The sequence below is a fragment of the Musca autumnalis genome, unplaced genomic scaffold (assembly GCF_047663935.1).
Source record: "Musca autumnalis isolate F117 unplaced genomic scaffold, ASM4766393v1 scaffold_5, whole genome shotgun sequence".
In the NCBI taxonomy this organism is placed as follows: Eukaryota; Metazoa; Arthropoda; class Insecta; order Diptera; family Muscidae; genus Musca; species Musca autumnalis.
The window spans coordinates 209,035,038-209,056,248 of NW_027412088.1; the positions used below are offsets into that span (position 1 = coordinate 209,035,038).

The window sequence follows — 21,211 nt, forward strand, 5'->3', positions numbered from 1 at the left end:
CGTTTAGCTTACCTGCAGATAGCCACCATCACAGTGTGTTGCATTTAAGAGAGTTCCAACTTTAAATTTCTTAAAACGTAGCCGTAACACAAAATCTCTGGGCGCGCCTTTTAACGTTCGAAAGCGATACCAGCATGTTAGAGGTCTTCCCACATTTATGTGATTCACTTCGGGCGAACTTACATCTTCAAAGATATCGACAGTTTTATTGCATTGGTCTTTTGAAATGTCAACAGATCCGCCACCTGAAAGAGAGAGAAGAAAAGGGAAGATTGAAATTAAGAAAAATTAAAAAAATTCAAAATACATGCATTTTGCAATAAGGCCATGTTTATATTATAGCCTTTTGCAGGGTTAACCATCTTAACGAGTTTATTTGACATATAGGCGAAGGAATTGGCATTTGAAACCCAGTGGGTTTGGTAAATCCAGTTATATATAAACGTACTATAACTCTGATATTTGACCATAAACCCTACCACATTAGGTACTACCTAAGCTCAGATGCACACTGGTTCGGAATCGGGTTTTTCTTGGTCGAACTTGTGTAAATTTTAAATGGATAAAGATATTTTCATAATCTTCTTTACTTAGTTGTAGAGGAATTCAAGGTCAAAGTTCAATGTTTGACCTTTTTCTTTTAAATATTTTCATCAAAATATGTGTATTTTGTGTTTTTTATATCTTCCTATTTATTAAAAAAGGTCAAATGCAAATAAATAAACGATGATAATAAAAATATGAAAATACTAAATTTTTTTAAATTTCTTTTTTAAAAAAGTTTATTTTGTTTGTTCTGCACGGTGTGCCTTAACCAAATTTAAATGAAACTACAATGTTCATAGATGAGAAATATCAAGAAACAAAAAAATCGCCGGAGGGATTTTCAAATAAATCGCGATTTAAGTTCACATTTTCAGCGGTTCTTTAGGTTTTCACAATTTTGGTTGGAAACCGCGAGTCTTATGTAAATGGGCCGAAAGAAAGTGTTGTAGCTGTGAAAATTCTCCACAAGATTAACTTTTATGACATTTTCGTTGGTTTTACCGTTTTTGAGATATATAAGTTCAAATTGAGACAATGCACTGACTGTATCGCAGTTTTATAAAACAATATCATGAAGGGTGCGCCTTATCTAACTTTTAATGAAAAACGCTTACACAGGGGACGTTTTTGTGAATTCTGAAACAGCAATGTTCATAGATGAGAAAAATCCTAAAACTAGAAAAAATGTTGTAGGGATTTTTAAATAAATCGCGGTCAAAATTCACGTTTTAAGGTGTTTTTTATGTTTTCACGATTTTTCTTGGAAACCGCAAGTTCTATCGGAATGGGACTAAAGAAGATGTTGTGGCTGTGAAAATTCTATACAAGACTCAACTTTGGGTTTTTTCGTAGGTTTTTCCATTTTTGAGAGGTTCAGTTCAAATTTTTAGGTTTTTATCTTAAGTCTTCAAGATTTTGCTTGAAAGCCGCAAGTCATGTCAAAATGGGACAAAAGATAATTTTGTAGCTGTGAAAATTCTTTACAAGATTGGCTGATTCATTTTTTCTTAGTTTGTACCATTTTTGAGATATATACGTTTAAGATGGGAAATTGCAATCATAACATTGTTTTATAAGGAGACTTGTCCCAATTTGAAGTGTCCCAATTTGAACTTCTATATCTCAAAAACGGTTAATTCTACGAAAATATCATAAATGTCAATCTTCTGGAGAATTTCAACAGCTAAAATATTTTCTTTAGGCCCATTTACATAGGACTCGCGGTTTCCAAGCAAAATCGTGAAAACCGAAAGAACCCCTAAAAATGTGAACTTAAATCGCGATTTATTTGAAAATCCCTCCGGCGATTTTTTTGATTGCTTAAGCTGAAGTATTCCCCCAATGGCTTAACTTCATTTATTACCCTCTATTACAGAGAGTAATGTTTTTGAAAACGAACTGACAGTGTTGCAAAATTTTACTGATCGCTACCAATATCATGATTTCATCGCGGTGAAGGGAATTATCAATTGGCTTTTCAGCTTTTGAAATGATGACTTTTTTAGCGAAAAACCGAACTCTTTAAGTGTCTAGTATTCTCAAATAAATGAGAGTCGCACTCACATTTCGGTTCGTTTTCAAAAACACTACTCTCTGTAATAGAGGGTAATAAATGAAGATAAGCCATTGGGGGAATACTCCAGCTTAAGCAATCAAAAGTTTATTTTTTATTTTATTTAAAATACTATATAATACTTATATAACAGCTCAGGTATTATTATTATTAATACGGAAAATTATACGAGGAAATACAAATTTTACTCATGTAATTTCAATATGGAAGCTATATCCAAATCTAAACCGATTCTCCCCAAGAGCAGTAGCGTTCGTCTTTTGTAAAATATGACCATTCTAAATTTTCACCCAAATAGGACAATAAATGCGACCTGTACTTTAATTACAAAATACATGGACAGACGGACGGACATGCATAAATCGACTCTGTATGTGATGGTATGTAGATCATTAAAAGTAACCATGGATCTATCTCGTTTCTTGTTACCTTGCGTGGTGTTGGGTAAAAAAGATGAAAACTGATCATAAAAAATTTGTAAATAAAGGCAAAATATTAAAAAATCAATTACTTTTCCATGCATATATGAGAGTAGAAAATATACGACATTAATCATACTTTATCTTACTACTTCACCTTCAACTTAAACATTTGTAAAACTCACCTACAAACCTGAGTAAGCCCCCTTCCTGTAATGCTACATAAACATATGAACAATGGCAAACGTCAACAGGCAGTAGTCGAACAACAAAAAACCTAAAGTATCTAAAGACCCTTTACAAATACAACCAACTTCTCAAATAGTGTTATAAAATTTTAAATTATTATTTGACAAGAGGACCTCCAGCATTGGCAATTCAAGCGCACTTTGCTATCAAAATCAAGAGAGGTAGGCGGCAGGCAACAAGCTAGCAGACAGGAAGGCGGTCAGGCCATTCATTGATGCTGACAACAAGGAGGACTGACTGTTGGCTGATTGTAATTTCTTGAGATTTGCTTGGATTGTTTGATTTTGACATTAAAGCACAGCACAGCGGCATCAAAATTCATTTTGTGCCGCCAACTGAGTTGTAGCCTGTTTTCTTGTAGCCTATTTTCTGGGGCTGGTTGAGTCTTTTTAACGTTTATGTCACTACTACGCCCTCAAAAACAGACATACTGTCAGAAAACGAAATAAACGCCCTTCGACAAAGCAACGACCCCTCTGGCCATTATGCAAAAAGAATGGAAGAAAATAAAACAGTTGGTTATGGCTGACACTGATGTTGCCTATGATGTTGATGATGATGAGTACACGAAATGAATGATTATCGCCAGGAGGTGGAAATGAAGTGTCGAGAAGGAGGAAAGAATGACGAAAACGTTGATTTTTTTTTCTCCTCGGTGGCACAAGTAAAGCAGCAATTGTTGGACATAAAGCTTCATTTCGTGTTGGCCAAATACAGGGTGACACACAAACACATTTTGCAACAACAATGAGTCGGAACATGCAACCCCCTCCCGCCCGTCTTTTCCATTCGTGATGGACTTCATTGTCCTTCATTTATTTTTGTGGTATTTCCAGTGTTTGTTTTATACAAACACACACTCACTCTCACGCTAAGGGAAAAACTTAAACACCAAACTCTGGGCCAGCCCTACCCCACTATTCATAGAAATAATTCTTTCGTTGTGTTTTTTTGTTGGATTTTGTCCTACTCAGGCCACAACTAAACAACCAACATCATCATCATTTTCGTCCTTTATGTTTTGTAAAAATCACTTCAATGTGGAACACAAAAGGGACATTGTACTGAATTTGTAATTCACGTTACCGCCTTTATTACAGAGTCTGCAGCAGCGGCACAAGTTTTTGCAAAAAAAAAAAAAAAAAAAAAAAAATCGAAATGCTAAAGTTTTTGTGTACATCTTCCGGTTGCCTGATGTCGTGTTAGATCTTATTATTTTGGGCAGGCATTACATGGTCCGAGAGGCAAGAATAACACAGAAAAACACGCGAAAACGAAAATCATCAGTGACAACAACAAAATGAAGAAAACTTCAACACAAGTTGAAGATAATATGGCATCGCGTGCTTTTTATTCACACTTTTATAGGTTTTGATAACCCCTAATCAAAATTGAAGGGTGTTTATTTTGAAATGGTGAAAGGAAATGTGTAATAAATTTAAGTTAGACATTTTGTTTCGCCGAAGCAGTTTCTTTATATAATTTTGTTAAATGGAATATTCTGTGAACAATTGTGGAGACTATGATTATATAATCAATTTGCTTACTATTTTAAGACCTAAATAAATACTTACTTAGCTGGCCTATTACAGAACATTTGTTCCATAGGCCGAACTAAGAAAAGATCTCCATTTCTCTCTATTTGTTGCTTCGCACTCTGGAATACCGTGCCTTTTCATCTCATCATCCACTTGTTTGCGCCATCTATTCCTTGGCCTGCCAATTCTGCGTGCACCGCGAAGCGGTCCGTGTTTATACACTTTTTTAGCGGGGTCATCATCGCTCATTCTTATGATATGGCCTAGCCAACGCAATCGCTGCATCTCGATACGTTTAACAATATTGATGTCGTTGTACAGCAGATACAGCTCGTGGTTCATGCGACGTCGATATTCACCGTCAACGCAGATTGGTCCGTAGATCTTTCGAAGAATTTTTCTCTCAAACACACCAAGCACTGCCATGTCTGCTTGCGCAAGTACCCAGGCTTCGGAGCCATACATCAGCACGGGTAGTATCAGTGTTTTGTGGAGCGTTATTTTTGTTTGACGAGATGTGGCTTTGTTTTTAAACTGCTTACTTAAACCAAAGTAGCATCTGTCGGTCAATACAATTCTTCTTTTTATTTCAAAACTGATGTCGCTTTATGTGTTTACGGAGGTGCCGAGGTAGACGAAGTCTTTTACTACCTCAATATTATAGAAACCAACTTCCACAGTCGGTCCGAGCTCAATGGACGCATTGTGCGTCGACACCATCAACTTGGTCTTCTCACCGTTTACCGCCAGACCCACTTTAGCAGATTCTCCTTCGACCTTCATAATGGTATCAGTTACTTCTTTTACGGATCGGCCCATGATGTCTATATCATCAGCATAAGCAAGTAACATGTGGATATTGGTGTAGATTGTGCCACTTCTATTGACGTTTTCCTCTCGTATAACCTTTTCCAGCAGGATGTTGAAGAGATCACACGAAAGGCTGTCTCCTTGTCTGAAACCTCTTTTGGTACCAAACTCTTCGGAGAGGTTCTTTCCTATTTTAACTGAGGACCTCGTGTCAGTTAAAGTCATTTTACAAAACCGGATGAGCTTTGCGGGGATACCAAATTCAGACATGGCTTGGAATACCTTTGAACGCAGCGGGCTGTCAAAGGCTGCTTTATAATCGACAAAAAGGTAGGTGTCGATCTGCATCTCTTGGGTCTTCTCCAGGATTTGCCGCAGGGTGAATATCTGGTCAATGGTGGACTTTCCAGGTCTAAAGCCGCATTGGTATGGTCCAATTATCTCGTTGACCATAGGCTTTAGTCGTTCGCACAATACCCCTGGCACTATCTTGTAGGCAGTAGGGAGTAGACTTATGCCCCTATATTTAGAGCATACAGTCTTATATCCCTTCTTGTGGACGGGGCACAGGATACTCAGGTTCCAATCGTCGGGTACTCGTTCTTCCTGCCAGATGGTGCTAACTAGCTGATGAATACACCTTATCAGCGTGTCGCCTCCGGGTTTGAACATCTCGGCTGGTAAGTCATCGGCTCCTGCTGCCTTATTATACTTCAGCCGATTTATTGCTGTCTTTACCTCATCTTGGCTGGGCGGTATACATTCAATACCATCTTCTGGGATTGGGACTGTGGTATCTTCGTCGTCTTCGCTGCTATTGGATACCAACAGTTTTGAAAAATGTTCTTTCCATATCCTGAGTACACTATCTGTATCAGTTACCAAATTACCTTGCTGGTCTCTACAGGAGGATGTGCCTGTACCAAAGCCATCAGTTTGATGCTTGACTCTTTGGTAGAATTGACGGACTTCATTTTGCCTCCCGTACATCTCGATTTTTTCACACTTCCTCTTTTCCATCTCTCTCTTTTTCCTGCGGAAAAGACGTTTCTCCTCTCTCCTTTTCTCCCTGTATCTCTCTCGTGCGCTACGCGTTGATACGGACTGTAAAGTAGCCCTATATGCCGCATTTTTCTCTTCGGTGGCAGCACGACACTCCTGATCATACCATGGATTTCTTGGTGGAGATCTCTGGCATACAAGTATGGATTTTGCGGCTGTTTGGATGGAGTGTGCAATGTTTTGACATTGCGCTGATATGTTATCGGGATGAGGAGTGCTTTGATTAAGCAATTGGGCTAGTTGAGTGGAATATGCTGTGGCAATCTGTTGTGATTGCAGCTTACCGATGTCTAACTTTCGTGTTGTGTCTGTTCGTACTTTGTTTGCTACGTTTAAGCGGGTGCGTACCTTTGCTGCAACGGAACGATCGTACATCCAACACGCTCGATGAATGTCTTCCATCTATCACAACATGATTAATTTGATTTCTTGTTTTCTGATCTAGAGACAGCCAGGTGCCCTAATGAATATAGAGATGCTAAAATCTGGTACTGCTAACTACCATGTTTTTTGCAGCTGCAAAGTCTATCAGCCTCATACCATTGTCAGATGTTTCACTGTGGAGACTGAATTTCCCGACTGTTGGGCCAAAGATATTCTCCTTTCCAATTTTGGCATTAAAATCGCCTAGAAAGATTTTAATGTCATGGGCAGGGCAACGATCATATGTTTCTTCTAAGCGCTCGTAAAATATATCTTTGGTCTGTTCGTGCTTTTCTTTAGTGGGAGCATGAGCGCAAATAAAGGTGATGTTGAAGAATTTAGCATTTATTCGAATTGCAGCAAGTCTTTCATTCACTTGGGTGAAGCTTGATACCAGATGTTTAAGCCCCCGACTAACTACGAATCCGCAACCAAACTCATGCTTTACGTCATGGCAGGTATAATGCAGTGCGTCACCTTTAGGTGTTGTTGTGACGCCTTTCCCAATCCATCGTATTTCCTGTATGGCAGTAATATCGGCCTTGTACTTTTCAAGTACGTCTGCCAATGCGAAGACTGCACCTTCTCTATAAAGAGTGCGAACATTCCAGGTGCAGATTCGCAGATCATGGTCCTTAATACGTTTGCGGGGTTCGTCAACTTTAGAGGGGTTTGTTTTTCTTTTCTTTCGTTTTTTTTCATAGTATGCTGTTTTTTCTAGGGGAGGGTTACTAACCCGACGCCCAAAACCAACTTTTTAACGTTCTTATTGGCGAACGCGCGGCACACGTTAGCTCACTACCTTAAACGGGTGTTGAAGGCAGTTCCCCAGTTGACACCACGGGGAGGTCAGTGTCCACTTGAGATGAAAGAGGGACCAAAATAAATACTGGGCTTTGCCATGTTAAAACCGGTCAGGACCGTTCCTTGGTATCTTCCATCCCCTACGTCACCTAAATATATATTGATGTTTATTTTTTCTCGAGAAATAACCACGAAAAGATTGAGTTGCGTATCAGTGTGTAACTATTGCTCTAAAGTAACCAACGATTATTCGACACTTTAAAACACATGAACAATATAGAAAAACCATAAAAATGTGAGCTTTGACCGCGATTTATTTAAAATTAATTCCGATGATTTTTTTTTGTTTTTTTATTTTTCTCATCTATGAACATTGTAGTTTCCGTATCCACAAAAACTTCCCAGCACTTTTCATTTAAAGCTAATTAGGGCGCACCGTGAGGACGTATAAAATATCTGCTAGTCCCTATAAAATATTTCAAATGTATCATAATTATCACGAATTATTTTCTTTAATTTCAAATACTACGGAATAGAATTTCATTAATTTATGGGGCGCATAAGTGGTGCAAAGCCCAAACCCGCTTTAATGATTTCAAGCGTTTATTGTGGTCTTTGGCTCTTTACAAAATCTTCAAAGTTAGTATTTGAAAACAAAATCGTTAGAAATCCAATATCAGATGAATGATCAACCATAATATAGCATAACATAATTATTTAAACAGCATTCTGAGGAATAAAAACTCACACAAAAATTTGAAATGATATCCATCGCAGTCGTGAGCTTTCCCTCATGCGTGACTATTGTGCTGTAGGATCGATATGACATATATTTTTTGCATCCGAAAGATCCTTCAAAATAATCAACGATTATTGGTCTCTTTAAAACATATTAAAACGAAATCTACTAATTCAAATACAAACTCCTGTTGTTACAAGAAATTTTTGTTTAATTGAAAATAAAGAATCTAATATTTTTCAAAAAACAGGAGTTTGGTAGTAGTTTGAACGAATTTGTATTCGAATCGTCTTAATGAAACGCGTCATTAATTTTAGATACTACAGAATAAAATTTCAACAATTTATGGGGCGTATACGTGGTGTCGTATTGTATACGACTCCAAAGCTTAAATGATTTCAAATGTTTTTTTGTCTTTGGTCTCTTCACAAAGTCTTCAAAGTTAGTATTTGAAAACAAAATCGATAGAAATTCAATATCAGATGAATGATTAACAATGTCATAAAATAATTATTTAAACAATATTCTGACGAATTAAAACTGACGCAACCTTTTTAAAATTTTCTAAATCACATGAGCTTCTCATCCAGCAGGATCGATATGACATATATTTTTGGTGGGCCTATCTGATTAATTTTTATATCATTACCTTGCCACCAACAGAGAAATTAATTACGGGTCGGGGTCCATTGGTTCAAATATGACTTCCTATTCCTCAGAGTGATTGTATTCTCCAGCAACTATCGAGCAACAACTTATACAGTTTACCCAAGCCAATTGTTTTGAACGTTTTGAATATTTTTATTTTTATTCCTGGTAGTTTCTAAGTTCTTTTTGTATACAATTTTATTATTTTCGTACTGCCGTTCCATATCAAAGCATTATATTATAATAGACTTCATATTAGTTCAATGATATGGGACCTATTTTTTAGTCGAGTCTGGACGGCGTGTCTAAAAGCTGAAATTCTGAGGAAAATTCGCCTATATTATGCTGATGAAATGTTTTCCGGCATGGGAATCGAAACCGGGTATTCAGTGTACAAGGCGGGTGTTATTACTATTGCACCGCGGTGGTACCCACAATTGACCTCACAGGCGTGAAATTTCGAAAATAAATGTTGCACCCTAACCCTCCCCCTTTTGAACCCCTTTTATGACCATTTTTGTCTGTGTTGGTTGAACACTTAAAATATGTCTTCATCTTTCAGCATATTTCTGAGCGATTTTCCTTTTTCTTTCAATGATCTTTTAAGCATCACAACAAACTTTACTTTGTTTTAGTAACCACTAGAATGCATTTGGAATAATTTTCAAGTATTGCCTGAGCATTCCATCAAACTCTTGCGAGTGTTTTTTCATATTTTTTAGTAAACCTCCGCCACTTAGGCAAAGTAAAGAAAACAGCGGCCGAGAAAAAAATGTAAAAATATTCAACAACTTTATTCAAGTTTTTAGCTGAATTTTCGCTTTTAGTTTCCTTAGCATTTGAAGCATCCTTCAGCAGTTTTGTTGAAGGACTTTTTTTTGCTTTTCAGTTTTCTTGTTTTAGAAGTTTTTAATCAAGACAGCAGCAAAGATGATTTTTTTCTTGGTGACCATCATAAAAACAAAAATACTATTACTGCTTTACAATTGGTTTTTTACTTTCAGATCTTCTTTTTTGTAAAATATAAGCAGCTCCATTAGACATGTAACTTGGGACCCCAAGACGAAGACTCCAAACAGGACGTGACAGACATGTTTTATTGTCTAAAATCCGTCGCTGGGATGGACGCGCGTTTCTTAGCAACTTTCCATCCAACGAATTTGCATTCCACTCTTCCCATTGTTGGACTTTATTAGTGTTGATTTGCTGTGGCAGCAATGGTTTTTCATTGTTGTTTGCCTTGAGTTTTCTTCGTCCTCTTCAATTCGTTAAGACAAAAACAACGGAAGACAACTCATGATTTGTGATTATATATTCGCTTATTATTCACTTTGCATACGAATTGTTTTCTATGAAATGCTGGAAAATAATAAAAGAATTTCGAAAACACACAGGGAAAAAAGTGGAAAAGAAAAGTTCAATAAAAACACAAATAACTGCTAAACTTTGTTAAGAAAATAAACGAAAAACAAAAAAAGTTTGGAGGTATAAGATTCCTAGTAACGTAATGTAGAAAAAAAGGAAGAAAAATCATTGAAGCAGATGTGCTCTGAAACCCGTAATAATAATCGCAATCACCGCCACCAATCCAAACATTCCTCCACATCCACAATAGACAGACATCACCATCAGAATTACAATTACAATAAAAATCAAAATAATTGTTCCTCGCTGCTGTTGTTATGAAAATTTGACATCAATGCGACAAGAATAATCAAATGAATCAGGGAAACATTGACGACGATGACAAGGCAACAAATCTTCATGGTATTTTCTTGTCAATGATTGTTTATTCCACACAAACGAATTATTTACCATAACTACAAAGCGTTCTGGGGAAAATAGAAAATGTTTTTGAAATCACGAAGAATTGTTGCAATCGGGAACAGAAAGAAAACAAGCAGTAGTAAGCTTCTGAATGAACATATTTGATACCCTACAATAGTGTGTACCATTGAAATTGTCTATAAATACACGACACAAAAAAATTAAGGCATACAGGGCAACAGGAAAACGTGGAATACCCTACCATACACCATAAGCTTATTAGGATACAATTAAAAGAACACATGTTAAAGAAAAACAGATACTTCTATTTTTTCTGGTGATTCCGAAAACCATGCCCTCATCCTGGAAGATCATAACCTACACCACAGGCATCTAAGGATACAAATTTTAAATAGTAAACCTTTACGTCTAATATAAATCTTTTTTTTATGATTCAGGAAATCATGTCCTCGCCCTGGAAGATCATATCCAACAGCAAAGGCTTTTTTTCTGGTTATTTCTGTTTCTTTCATATTATTTGTTTATGTTGTCCTCTCCTAAAGAATGGTATTTTTAATTATTTCAAACATTGTTTTGTATAAGGACAACATATTTTATGTGTGTAGTATCGCATAACCTAAGGGACCACATTGCTTGATTTGCAAAATGTGTAATATTAAATTATAATTTAAATATATTTCTTTTTTCTTTTACCATTACTCGCACAAATGACCCCTACTTATTCTCAAATAACTAAATTATTTCGACACTTTTTATGGTTTGAGTAATTTGTGTGACATTTCCGTTACTAACGATAGCTCATTTACGATTCGATTTCATGGGGCAGTGGCTTTAATTAAATAGTACGTGTTTGGCATTTGATAGGCCCAGCATATCAACACAACGACACAATAACACTCCTCCCCGATAAAACAAAACTCCTCAAATTGTTGTAGTTGGCTTGTTGGCGGTGGCAATGGGTGGTCAAAGTTGTGTCACTACTCTTGTTGTTGTTGTTGTTAACAAAGTCATTAATTACAAGCCATTCGTTGTAATCAACATCGACAAACGACTTGTAACAATGACAAAAACAAAGCCCAAAACTTAAATTCTTATCACATTGCAAACGAATGAAAGTTTCTTTCTTTTTGGAAAAACATTTGTCTTGATTTTAGAAATCCCATTTGAAATAATGAATGTTAAACGAATAAGAACAACAACAAGAACAACCCAAATATCTAGCATCATAAAATATATTTTTGGAAAACAACAAAATGAACAACAACAGCCAAAAACATAAGTATTATTTTCAACACGACTGATTATGAAAAATGTGACATCAAAAGATTAATAACGAATATAAATAATACTCACACAATTGTGTTATAAATACACACACCAATACATAAACAATGAAATAAATAACGTTAGCAGAATGTAGGATAAGTGGCAGTGGAATAAACTTGAAAATGACAAACGGCGGAATAAATGTTTGAAATGCCTTAACACATAAAATCAGAAAGCAAGAGAGAGAGAGAGAGGTAGATACCCTCTACGGTTACGATGGTAGCGGCGGAAGTTACGTGACATGTGATAGAGAAACAAGAGAAATCACACACACAATCAAAGGTACTTTGTTTCCGGTTCAATGTGGCAATTTAAGTTTTATTTTTAAAGAGAATGACAAATTTTTCCAATATCCTGCTAAATGAAGGGAAAGGAAGGAAATCGATTGTTTTGCAAAAAAGGAAAACTCATTAGGCGGTATCAAAAGTAATTGATTCCGTTTTAAGATTTATGATATTTCAGGATAAAAGAAAAAAAATTAACCAACAAGTTGTTATTCAATCGCCGTAATAGACTTTTTAAGTGAAATGTATTTATTTGTCAACTAATCTATAGGAAATCTTATTCTCCAACACATACTCTAGATGAGAAGTTTGTATTTAACAAATTTTCTAATGGCGAGTTTTTAACGAAGTACTTTCCCATATGAGTTGTTCTTATACGAAAAGTTGATATCCAACAACTGTTCTATACGAAAAGTTGTTATCCAACAACTGTTCTATACGAAAAGTTGTTATCCAACAACTGTTCTATACGAAAAGTTATCCATCAACGAAAAGTTGTTATCCAACAACAAAAAGTTGTTATCTATACGAAAAGTTGTTATCCAACAACTGTTCTATACGAAATGTTGTTATCCAACAACTTTTCTATACGAAAAGTTATCCATCAACGAAAAGTTGTTATCCAACAACAAAAAGTTGTTATCCAACAACTTTTCTATATGAAAAGTTGTTATCCAACAACTTTTCTATATGAAAAGTTGTTATCCAACAACTTTTCTACACGAAAAGTTATCCATCAACGAAAAGTTGTTATCCAACAACAAAAAGTTGTTATCCAACAACAAAAAGTTGTTATCCAACAACTGTTCTATACGAAAAGTTGTTATCCAATAACTGTTCTATACGAAAAGTTGTTATCCAACAACTGTTCTATACGAAAAGTTGTTATCCAACAAATTTTCTATACGAAAAGTTGTTATCCAACAACTGTTCTATACGAAATGTTGTTATCCAACAACGAAAAGTTGTTATCCAACAACAAAAAGTTGTTATCCAACAACTTTTCTACACGAAAAGTTATCCATCAACGAAAAGTTGTTATCCAACAACAAAAAGTTGTTATCCAACAACTGTTCTATACGAAAAGTTGTTATCCAACAACGAAAAGTTGTTATCCAACAACAAAAAGTTGTTATCCAACAACTTTTCTATATGAAAAGTTGTTATCCAACAACTTTTCTACACGAAAAGTTATCCATCAACGAAAAGTTGTTATCCAACAACAAAAAGTTGTTATCCAACAACTGTTCTATACGAAAAGTTGTTATCCAATAACTGTTCTATACGAAAAGTTGTTATCCAACAACTGTTCTATACGAAAAGTTGTTATCCAACAAATTTTCTATACGAAAAGTTGTTATCCAACAACTGTTCTATACGAAATGTTGTTATCCAACAACTTTTCTATATGAAAAGTTGTTATCCAACAACTTTTCTATATGAAAAGTTGTTATCCAACAACTTTTCTACACGAAAAGTTATCCATCAACGAAAAGTTGTTATCCAACAACAAAAAGTTGTTATCCAACAACTGTTCTATACGAAAAGTTGTTATCCAACAAATTTTCTATACGAAAAGTTGTTATCCAACAAATTTTCTATACGAAAAGTTGTTATCCAACAACTTTTCTATACCAAAAGTTGTTATCCAACAACTTTTCTATACGAAAAGTTGTTATCCAACAACTGTTCTATACGAAAAGTTGTTATCCAACAACTTTTCTATACGAAAAGTTGTTATCCAACAACTTTTCTATACGAAAAGTTGTTATCCAACAACTTTTCTATACGAAAAGTTGTTATCCAACAACTTTTCTATACGAAAAGTTGTTATCCAACAACTTTTCTATACGAAAAGTTGTTATCCAACAACTTTTCTATACGAAAAGTTGTTATCCAACAACTTTTCTATACGAAAAGTTGTTATCCAACAACTTTTCTACACGAAAAGTTGTTATCCAACAACTTTTCTATACGAAAAGTTGTTATCCAACAACTTTTCTATACGAAAAGTTGTTATCCAACAACTTTTCTATACGAAAAGTTGTTATCCAACAACTTTTCTATACGAAAAGTTGTTATCCAACAACTTTTCTATACGAAAAGTTGTTATCCAACAACTTTTCTATACGAAAAGTGTTATCCAACAACTGTTCTATACGAAAAGTTGTTATCCAACAACTTTTCTATACGAAAAGTTGTTATCCAACAACTTTTCTATACGAAAAGTTGTTATCCAACAACTTTTCTATACGAAAAGTTGTTTTCCAACAACTTTTCTATACGAAAAGTTGTTATCCAACAACTTTTCTATACGAAAAGTTGTTATCCAACAACTTTTCTATACGAAAAGTTGTTATCCAACAACTTTTCTATACGAAAAGTTGTTATCCAACAACTTTTCTATACGAAAAGTTGTTATCCAACAACTTTTCTATACGAAAAGTTGTTATCCAACAACTTTTCTATACGAAAAGTTGTTATCCAACAACTTTTCTATACGAAAAGTGTTATCCAACAACTGTTCTATACGAAAAGTTGTTATCCAACAACTGTTCTATACGAAAAGTTGTTATCCAACAACTGTTCTATACGAAAAGTTGTTATCCAACAACTTTTCTATACGAAAAGTTGTTATCCAACAACTGTTCTATACAAAAAGTTGTTATCCAACAACTTTTCTATACGAAAAGTTGTTATCCAACAACTTTTCTATACGAAAAGTTGTTATCCAACAACTTTTCTATACGAAAAGTTGTTATCCAACAACTTTTCTATACGAAAAGTTGTTATCCAACGAAAAGTTGTTATACGAAAAGTTGTTATCCAACAACTTTTCGATACGAAAAGTTGTTATCCAACGAAAAGTTGTTATACGAAAAGTTGTTATCCAACAACTTTTCGATACGAAAAGTTGTTATTCGTATAGAAAAGTTGTTATCCAACAACTTTTCTATGCGAAAAGTTGTTATCCAACAACTTTTCTATGCGAAAAGTTGTTATCCAACAACTTTTCTATACGAAAAGTTGTCATCCAACAACTTTTCTATACGAAAAGTTGTCATCCAACAACTTTTCTATACGAAAAGTTGTCATCCAACAACTTTTCTATACGAAAAGTTATCCATCAACGAAAAGTTGTTATCCAACAACAAAAAGTTGTTATCCAACAACAAAAAGTTGTTATCCAACAACTTTTCTATACGGTAAGTTGTTGTCCAACAACTGTTCTATGCGAAAAGTTGTTATCCAACAACTGTTCTATACGAATAGTTGTTATCCAACAACTGTTCTATACGAAAAGTTGTTATCCAACAACTGTTCTGTACAAAAAGTTGTTATCCAACAACTGTTCTATGCGAAAATTTGTTATTCAACAACAAAAAGCTATTATCCATTAATTTTTCTATATTAAAAGTTGTTATCGAACAACATTTCTATACGGAAAGGTGTTATCCTACGACTTTTCTAGACAAAGGTTGCTTCCCATGAACTTCTCTATATTAAAATTTGTTATCCAACAATCAGTTATCGGCTTATAGATATAAATATCAACTATTTGTCATGTTTGCAACTTTTTTAAGATGTTGGAGTGTCAAACCTACACTCAACTACATCATTCGTATATATGTAAGTGTTTAATATTCCTTTTTTAAATTAGACACGATATGAATATATTTTCTCACTGAAATAAAACTAAAAAAAAAAATAAATAAAAACTAAACACAGCGATAAGCCAACCCACCGTCAATGATAATTTTATAACTGTCGAACATAAAACAGGAGAGGCTAACACACGCCAATGAATGCGAAACAAATGGTAATGGCGAAAAGAAAGTAGCAAAGAATAAATTGTTAAATATCTATGAAAATGTAATGCAAATAGAATGGGGCATGAGCCGAATGGCTGGATGGAGGAATGAATGGCTGATTTGCATTACGGAGGAGTAGGATGTGATGGAAGCTATACAAATTCGATAGACAAACAAACAAAGAAAAGAAAACAACAAAAAATACGAAACGTGAATATATAAAAATCATGCCCTCCTCCTGTGGATGGAGGGGGATTTGGCGGATGAACAATATTTCACAAAGATTTACACCCATACCAAATGTCAAAACGGTCTACCCCAAAAGGACAGGCAAGGTGACATCTATGCACAGACTAACCAGACCAAAATGACAGTCAGGCAATCAGTCCGCCATTCATTCCTTCGTACGTTCAGTGAGTCAGTCAGGCAGTTTGTTTGTGAAACAGACATCCTTTGCTTCTTCTTGTTGTTGTAGCTGTATTGCTGTCTGACTTTGGCAAATAGTGGTGGAGGGCGTCGCATTGCACACAACACAGCACAGCTTACCACAATGGGATTGTCTCAAGTAATAACAACAACAAACAACATGGGCTGGGAAAAATATCAGAGCTAAGTAATAAATCTGTTTAATTTATCAACGTTTCATTGTATTTTTATATTTAAGTTATCCTCCGGCATAATGTCACTGTTATTATTCCCATAGACGACACTACTATTGCGATATGCTTCTAAGCACAAATACACAGACTACAACTACAAAGATTAATATATTTTTTCTGTTTTGAAATATTACGAGGATGGGTCTGTAAGGAGAAGTGAAAAATCAGGAATGTGGAAACAAGTTATTAGGGGATAAAGTTATTGTTTTACGGGCTTTGTTTAATAGAAAGTCCTTATTTAAAACATTCCATTTACAGTTTTTTTTTGGAAAATCTTACCATAGTTTTACCACACTTCTCACACTGACCTTCTTCATAAGAAAAAACTAACATAGTGATACAATTTGTCTTTGTACAATGCTCTCAGACATGGTCGTAGACACTGTTGTAGTTCTGTAGTTCCAGACATTTATTTAGTGTTAACTGTGAATGAAATAAACGCTGGAAAAAAGAAAATATTTTCTACATTTCTCGACTGGTAGACACGACAGCAACAAGACGAAAACGCTAACAACTGGGCATAAAATTCCATGAAGCTTAAAGAAATAAAAACAGTATCATTTAAGGCCAAATATGTTTGTTTGTTGTTGTGTATTTAATGTTGGATATAGTAATTTGCCTTTTCCCCACCTTCTCATTTGGTCGTCCCTGCACCAAGTGGTGGGCTGTTATCTGTTGGCATTAATTCTAATCTTTTGAATGACCATTGTATTGTAGTTTTTATGAGCCTGTGTTTATATTCGGCTTTTTATAGTCAAACACATGATTTTATTGTTACAGAAAGGAAGGAATTCCCAGAAGCATGCAATGTCTCCGGTGGCCATGTAATAGGCTTTTTGTGAAGACGCTTTTGTTTAATTTTTAATTGTTATCAGACTATTAAAAAGTTAAGCTTTTTTAATAGCAGTAATAAAAACTGGGGAGAGAGAGGCAGAAAGTACCCTTTCTTTCAGAGAGGCTCTATGGACATAGAAGGCGCCTTTCTTTGAGAGAGGGTCTATAGAAGCACCCGTTCTTTGAAAGACGATCTATTGAAGCACCCATTCTTTGAAAGAGGGTCTATAGAAGCACCCATTCATTGAGAGAGGGTCTATAGAAGCACACATTCTTTGAGAGAGGGTCTATAGAAGCACCCATTCTTTGAGAGAGGGTCTATAGAATCACCCTTTCTTTGAGAGAAGGTCTATAGAAGTAACCTTTCTTTGAGAGAGGGTATATAGAAGTACCCTTTCTTTGAGAGAGGGTCTATAGAAGTACCCATTCTTTGAGAGAGGGTATATAGAAGTACCCTTTCTTTGAGAGAGGGTCTATAGAAGTACCCATTCTTTGAGAGAGGGTATACAGAAGCACCTTTCTTTGATAGATGGTCTATAAAAGCACCCTTTCTTTTAGAGAGGGTCTATAAAAGCACCCTTTCTTTTAGAGAGGGTCTATGGAAGCACCCTTTCTTTGAGAGAGGGTCTGTAGAAGCACCCTTTCTTTCAAGGAAGGCCTATAGAAGCACCCTTTCTTTCAGAGAGGGTCTATGGAAACTCTCTTTCTTTCGGAGAGGGTCTATAGAAGCACCCTTTCTTTCAGAGAGGGTCTATAGAAGCACCCTTTCTTTGAGATAGGGTCTATAGAATCACCCTTTCTTTGAGAGAGGTTCTATAGAAGCGCCCTTTCTTTGAGAGAGGATCTATAGAATCACCCTTTCTTTGAGAGAGGTTCTATAGAAGCACCCTTTTTTTGAGAGAGGGTCTATAGAAGCACCCTTCCTTTGTGTGGGAGAGGGTCTAAAGAAGCACCCTTTCTTTCAAGGAAGCACTCTTTCTATCGGAGAGGATCTATAGAAGCACCCTTTCTTGAGAGAGGGTCTATAGAAGCACCCTTTCTTGAGAGAGGGTCTATAGAAGCACCCTTTCTTTGAGAGAGAATCTATAGAAGCACCCTTTCTTGAGAGAGGGTCTATAGAAGCACCCTTTCTTGAGATAGGGTCTATAGAATCACCCTTTCTTTGAGAGAGGTTCTATAGAAGCGCCCTTTCTTTGAGAGAGGATCTATAGAATCACCCTTTCTTTGAGAGAGGTTCTATAGAAGCACCCTTTTTTTGAGAGAGGGTCTATAGAAGCACCCTTCCTTTGTGTGGGAGAGGGTCTAAAGAAGCACCCTTTCTTTCAAGGAAGCACTCTTTCTATCGGAGAGGATCTATAGAAGCATCCTTTCTTGAGAGAGGGTCTATAGAAGCACCCTTTCTTTGAGATAGGGTCTATAGAATCACCCTTTCTTTGAGAGAGGATCTATAGAAGCACCCTTTCTTGAGAGAGGGTCTATAGAAGCACCCTTTCTTTGAGAGAGAATCTATAGAAGCACCCTTTCTTGAGAGAGGGTCTATAGAAGCACCCTTTCTTGAGAGAGGGTCTATAGAAGCACCCTTTCTTTGAGATAGGGTCTATAGAATCACCCTTTATTTTAGAGAGGTTCTATAGAAGCACCCTTTCTTTAAGAGAGGGTCTATAGAAGCACCCTTCCTTTGTGTGGGAGAGGGTCTATAGAAGCACCCTTCCTTTGTGTGGGAGAGGGTCTAAAGAAGCACCCTTTCTTTCAGAGAGGGTCTAAAGAGCACCCTTTCTTTCAGAGAGGGTCTATGGAAGCACTCTTTCTTTCGGATAGGGTCTATAGAAGCACCCTTTCTTTCAGAGGGGGTCTATGGAAGCACCCTTTCTTTCAGAGAGGGTCTATAGAAGCACCCTTTCTTTCAGAGGGGGTCTATGGATGCACCCTTTCTTTCAGAGAGGGTCTATAGAAGCACCCTTTCTTTTTGATATGGTCTATGGAAGCACTCTTTCTTTCAGATGGGGTCTAAAGAAGCACCCTTTCTTTCAGGGAAGGCCTATAGAAGCACCCTTTCTTTCAGAGAGGGTCGTAGAAGCACTCTTTCATTCAGAAAGAGTCTATAGATGTGCCCTAATGTCCCCATTACTTATCAAAGTTTTACGGCCAATTTATTTATTTTTTTTTTTTTTGTATTTAATTCAAGCATGGTCACATTTGGCACGGCGGTGCCGATGATTTTCGGCAATTTACGCGCACACGACCCGAATGCACAGAAAGAGCGTACAAAAGAGAACAAATGTTTTGATTTGTTATTGTTTTGCAGCTTGCGTGAATACAAACTTACTAACACACTGTTATAAGTTGCCAATATTTTGAATACATTCACATTTTCTCCGTTCTCTTTTTGGTCATGCCTGATTTAATTGCTCATATCCAAAAATTTTGTTTGCAGCGTTTACTCCTCGCTAGCTTATAAAGTTCCGATAACCATATTTTTTGTAAATTCTTATCTAAAACGAACAATGTCACATTCTTTAGTTTGTCAAACTTTGTTCTACAACTTTTCTATGGATGCCGGCCTATGCTTTAGATTACAACTTTACATTGTTGTGTTTTATTGCCAAAGTTTGTAACCCTACAAAACCTCAGTGACGTATGAGTGTTATTATTTAATTAAATAACACTCATACGCTCCCTGCCAAAGTCCACATTGGAGCTATGAGCTATAAATAAATGGAGACCTATACCAGCAAACTTTTTACCTCAACAATAACAGCAACAATACCGACCAAAACTTCAACCAACAAAAAAACCTCAAAACCGAATAATAAATCCTCTGTAGCCCAGGCCATGGCCAAAAGAAAAAATGTTGACAATTACAAACAATGGCCAGAGAACAAAGTTGTTTTAAAACTCAGAGCCAAACAACCAACAAAATCCCACAAAAAAAACACATTCAAAACATTTTATTTAAATAAACAACAAAAGCAACAACGAAGACACATAAGTTGTCTTGTTGTCCCCAAAAAAATTAAACGCAGCTCTTCAGCTCAGACATGGGGATTTAAAATGACGAAAAGAATGGCCATTGTCGCTTTAATAACACCAGAGAGCTGTACTTAATGGTAACCACTTCATTCGTATACGGCCAAACCTATTTCGATTCATCCGATGATGATGATGAAACGTTGGCCAAAAACAACAGTGAACACCAACGTTGCTGTTTTGCATCTCCGCTCTTTGGCATACAGTCAGGACAAACCGTTTATTAAGCCGCATTACAGGGATCTCATTCGACGAATGATTCTCTTGCCAATCCACACACCCACATTTCAATGGCCAACTGGGTATAGGTTTGCTATTACATGTCTGTGTGTGCGTGTCACTGATGCTGACCAAACTCCCCAAACGACCAAGTGACAGAATGGATTCAAGTGGAATAGCATCACTGGCCGTAGTAGTAGTCCGAGTAGCGGTTTGATGTCATTTCATTGTCGTTTGGTGATATTGAGCGAAACAAAACAAAATCCCCGGTCACTCAATGTTGAGCTGAGTTGCGTTTGAACCAAAGTCAGATTGTAGTAAACGTGTGGCGTTGCCAGTGTGCGTTATTTGATGTGAAGGGATATACAAAGACTTTAGAGAGGATATTTTTCTCATCACACTACTGTTCGGGTGTGTATGTGCAAGTGTGTTGTGTGCATAGTGCAGTGCG

General features: G+C 36.1%; 1 protein-coding gene across 10 annotated transcripts in view; it reads right to left on the reverse strand.

Annotated features, from left to right (window-relative positions):
- LOC141387003 (uncharacterized) overlaps nt 1-21,211 on the reverse strand; it is a 321,944-nt gene that overhangs the window by 98,099 nt on the left and 202,634 nt on the right. For all 10 annotated transcript variants that reach the window (XM_073956005.1, XM_073956002.1, XM_073956006.1 and 7 more), the window contains exon 3: nt 13-245. In XM_073956005.1, the coding sequence (XP_073812106.1) occupies nt 13-245 (233 nt within the window). The remainder of the gene's footprint in view (nt 1-12; nt 246-21,211) is intronic.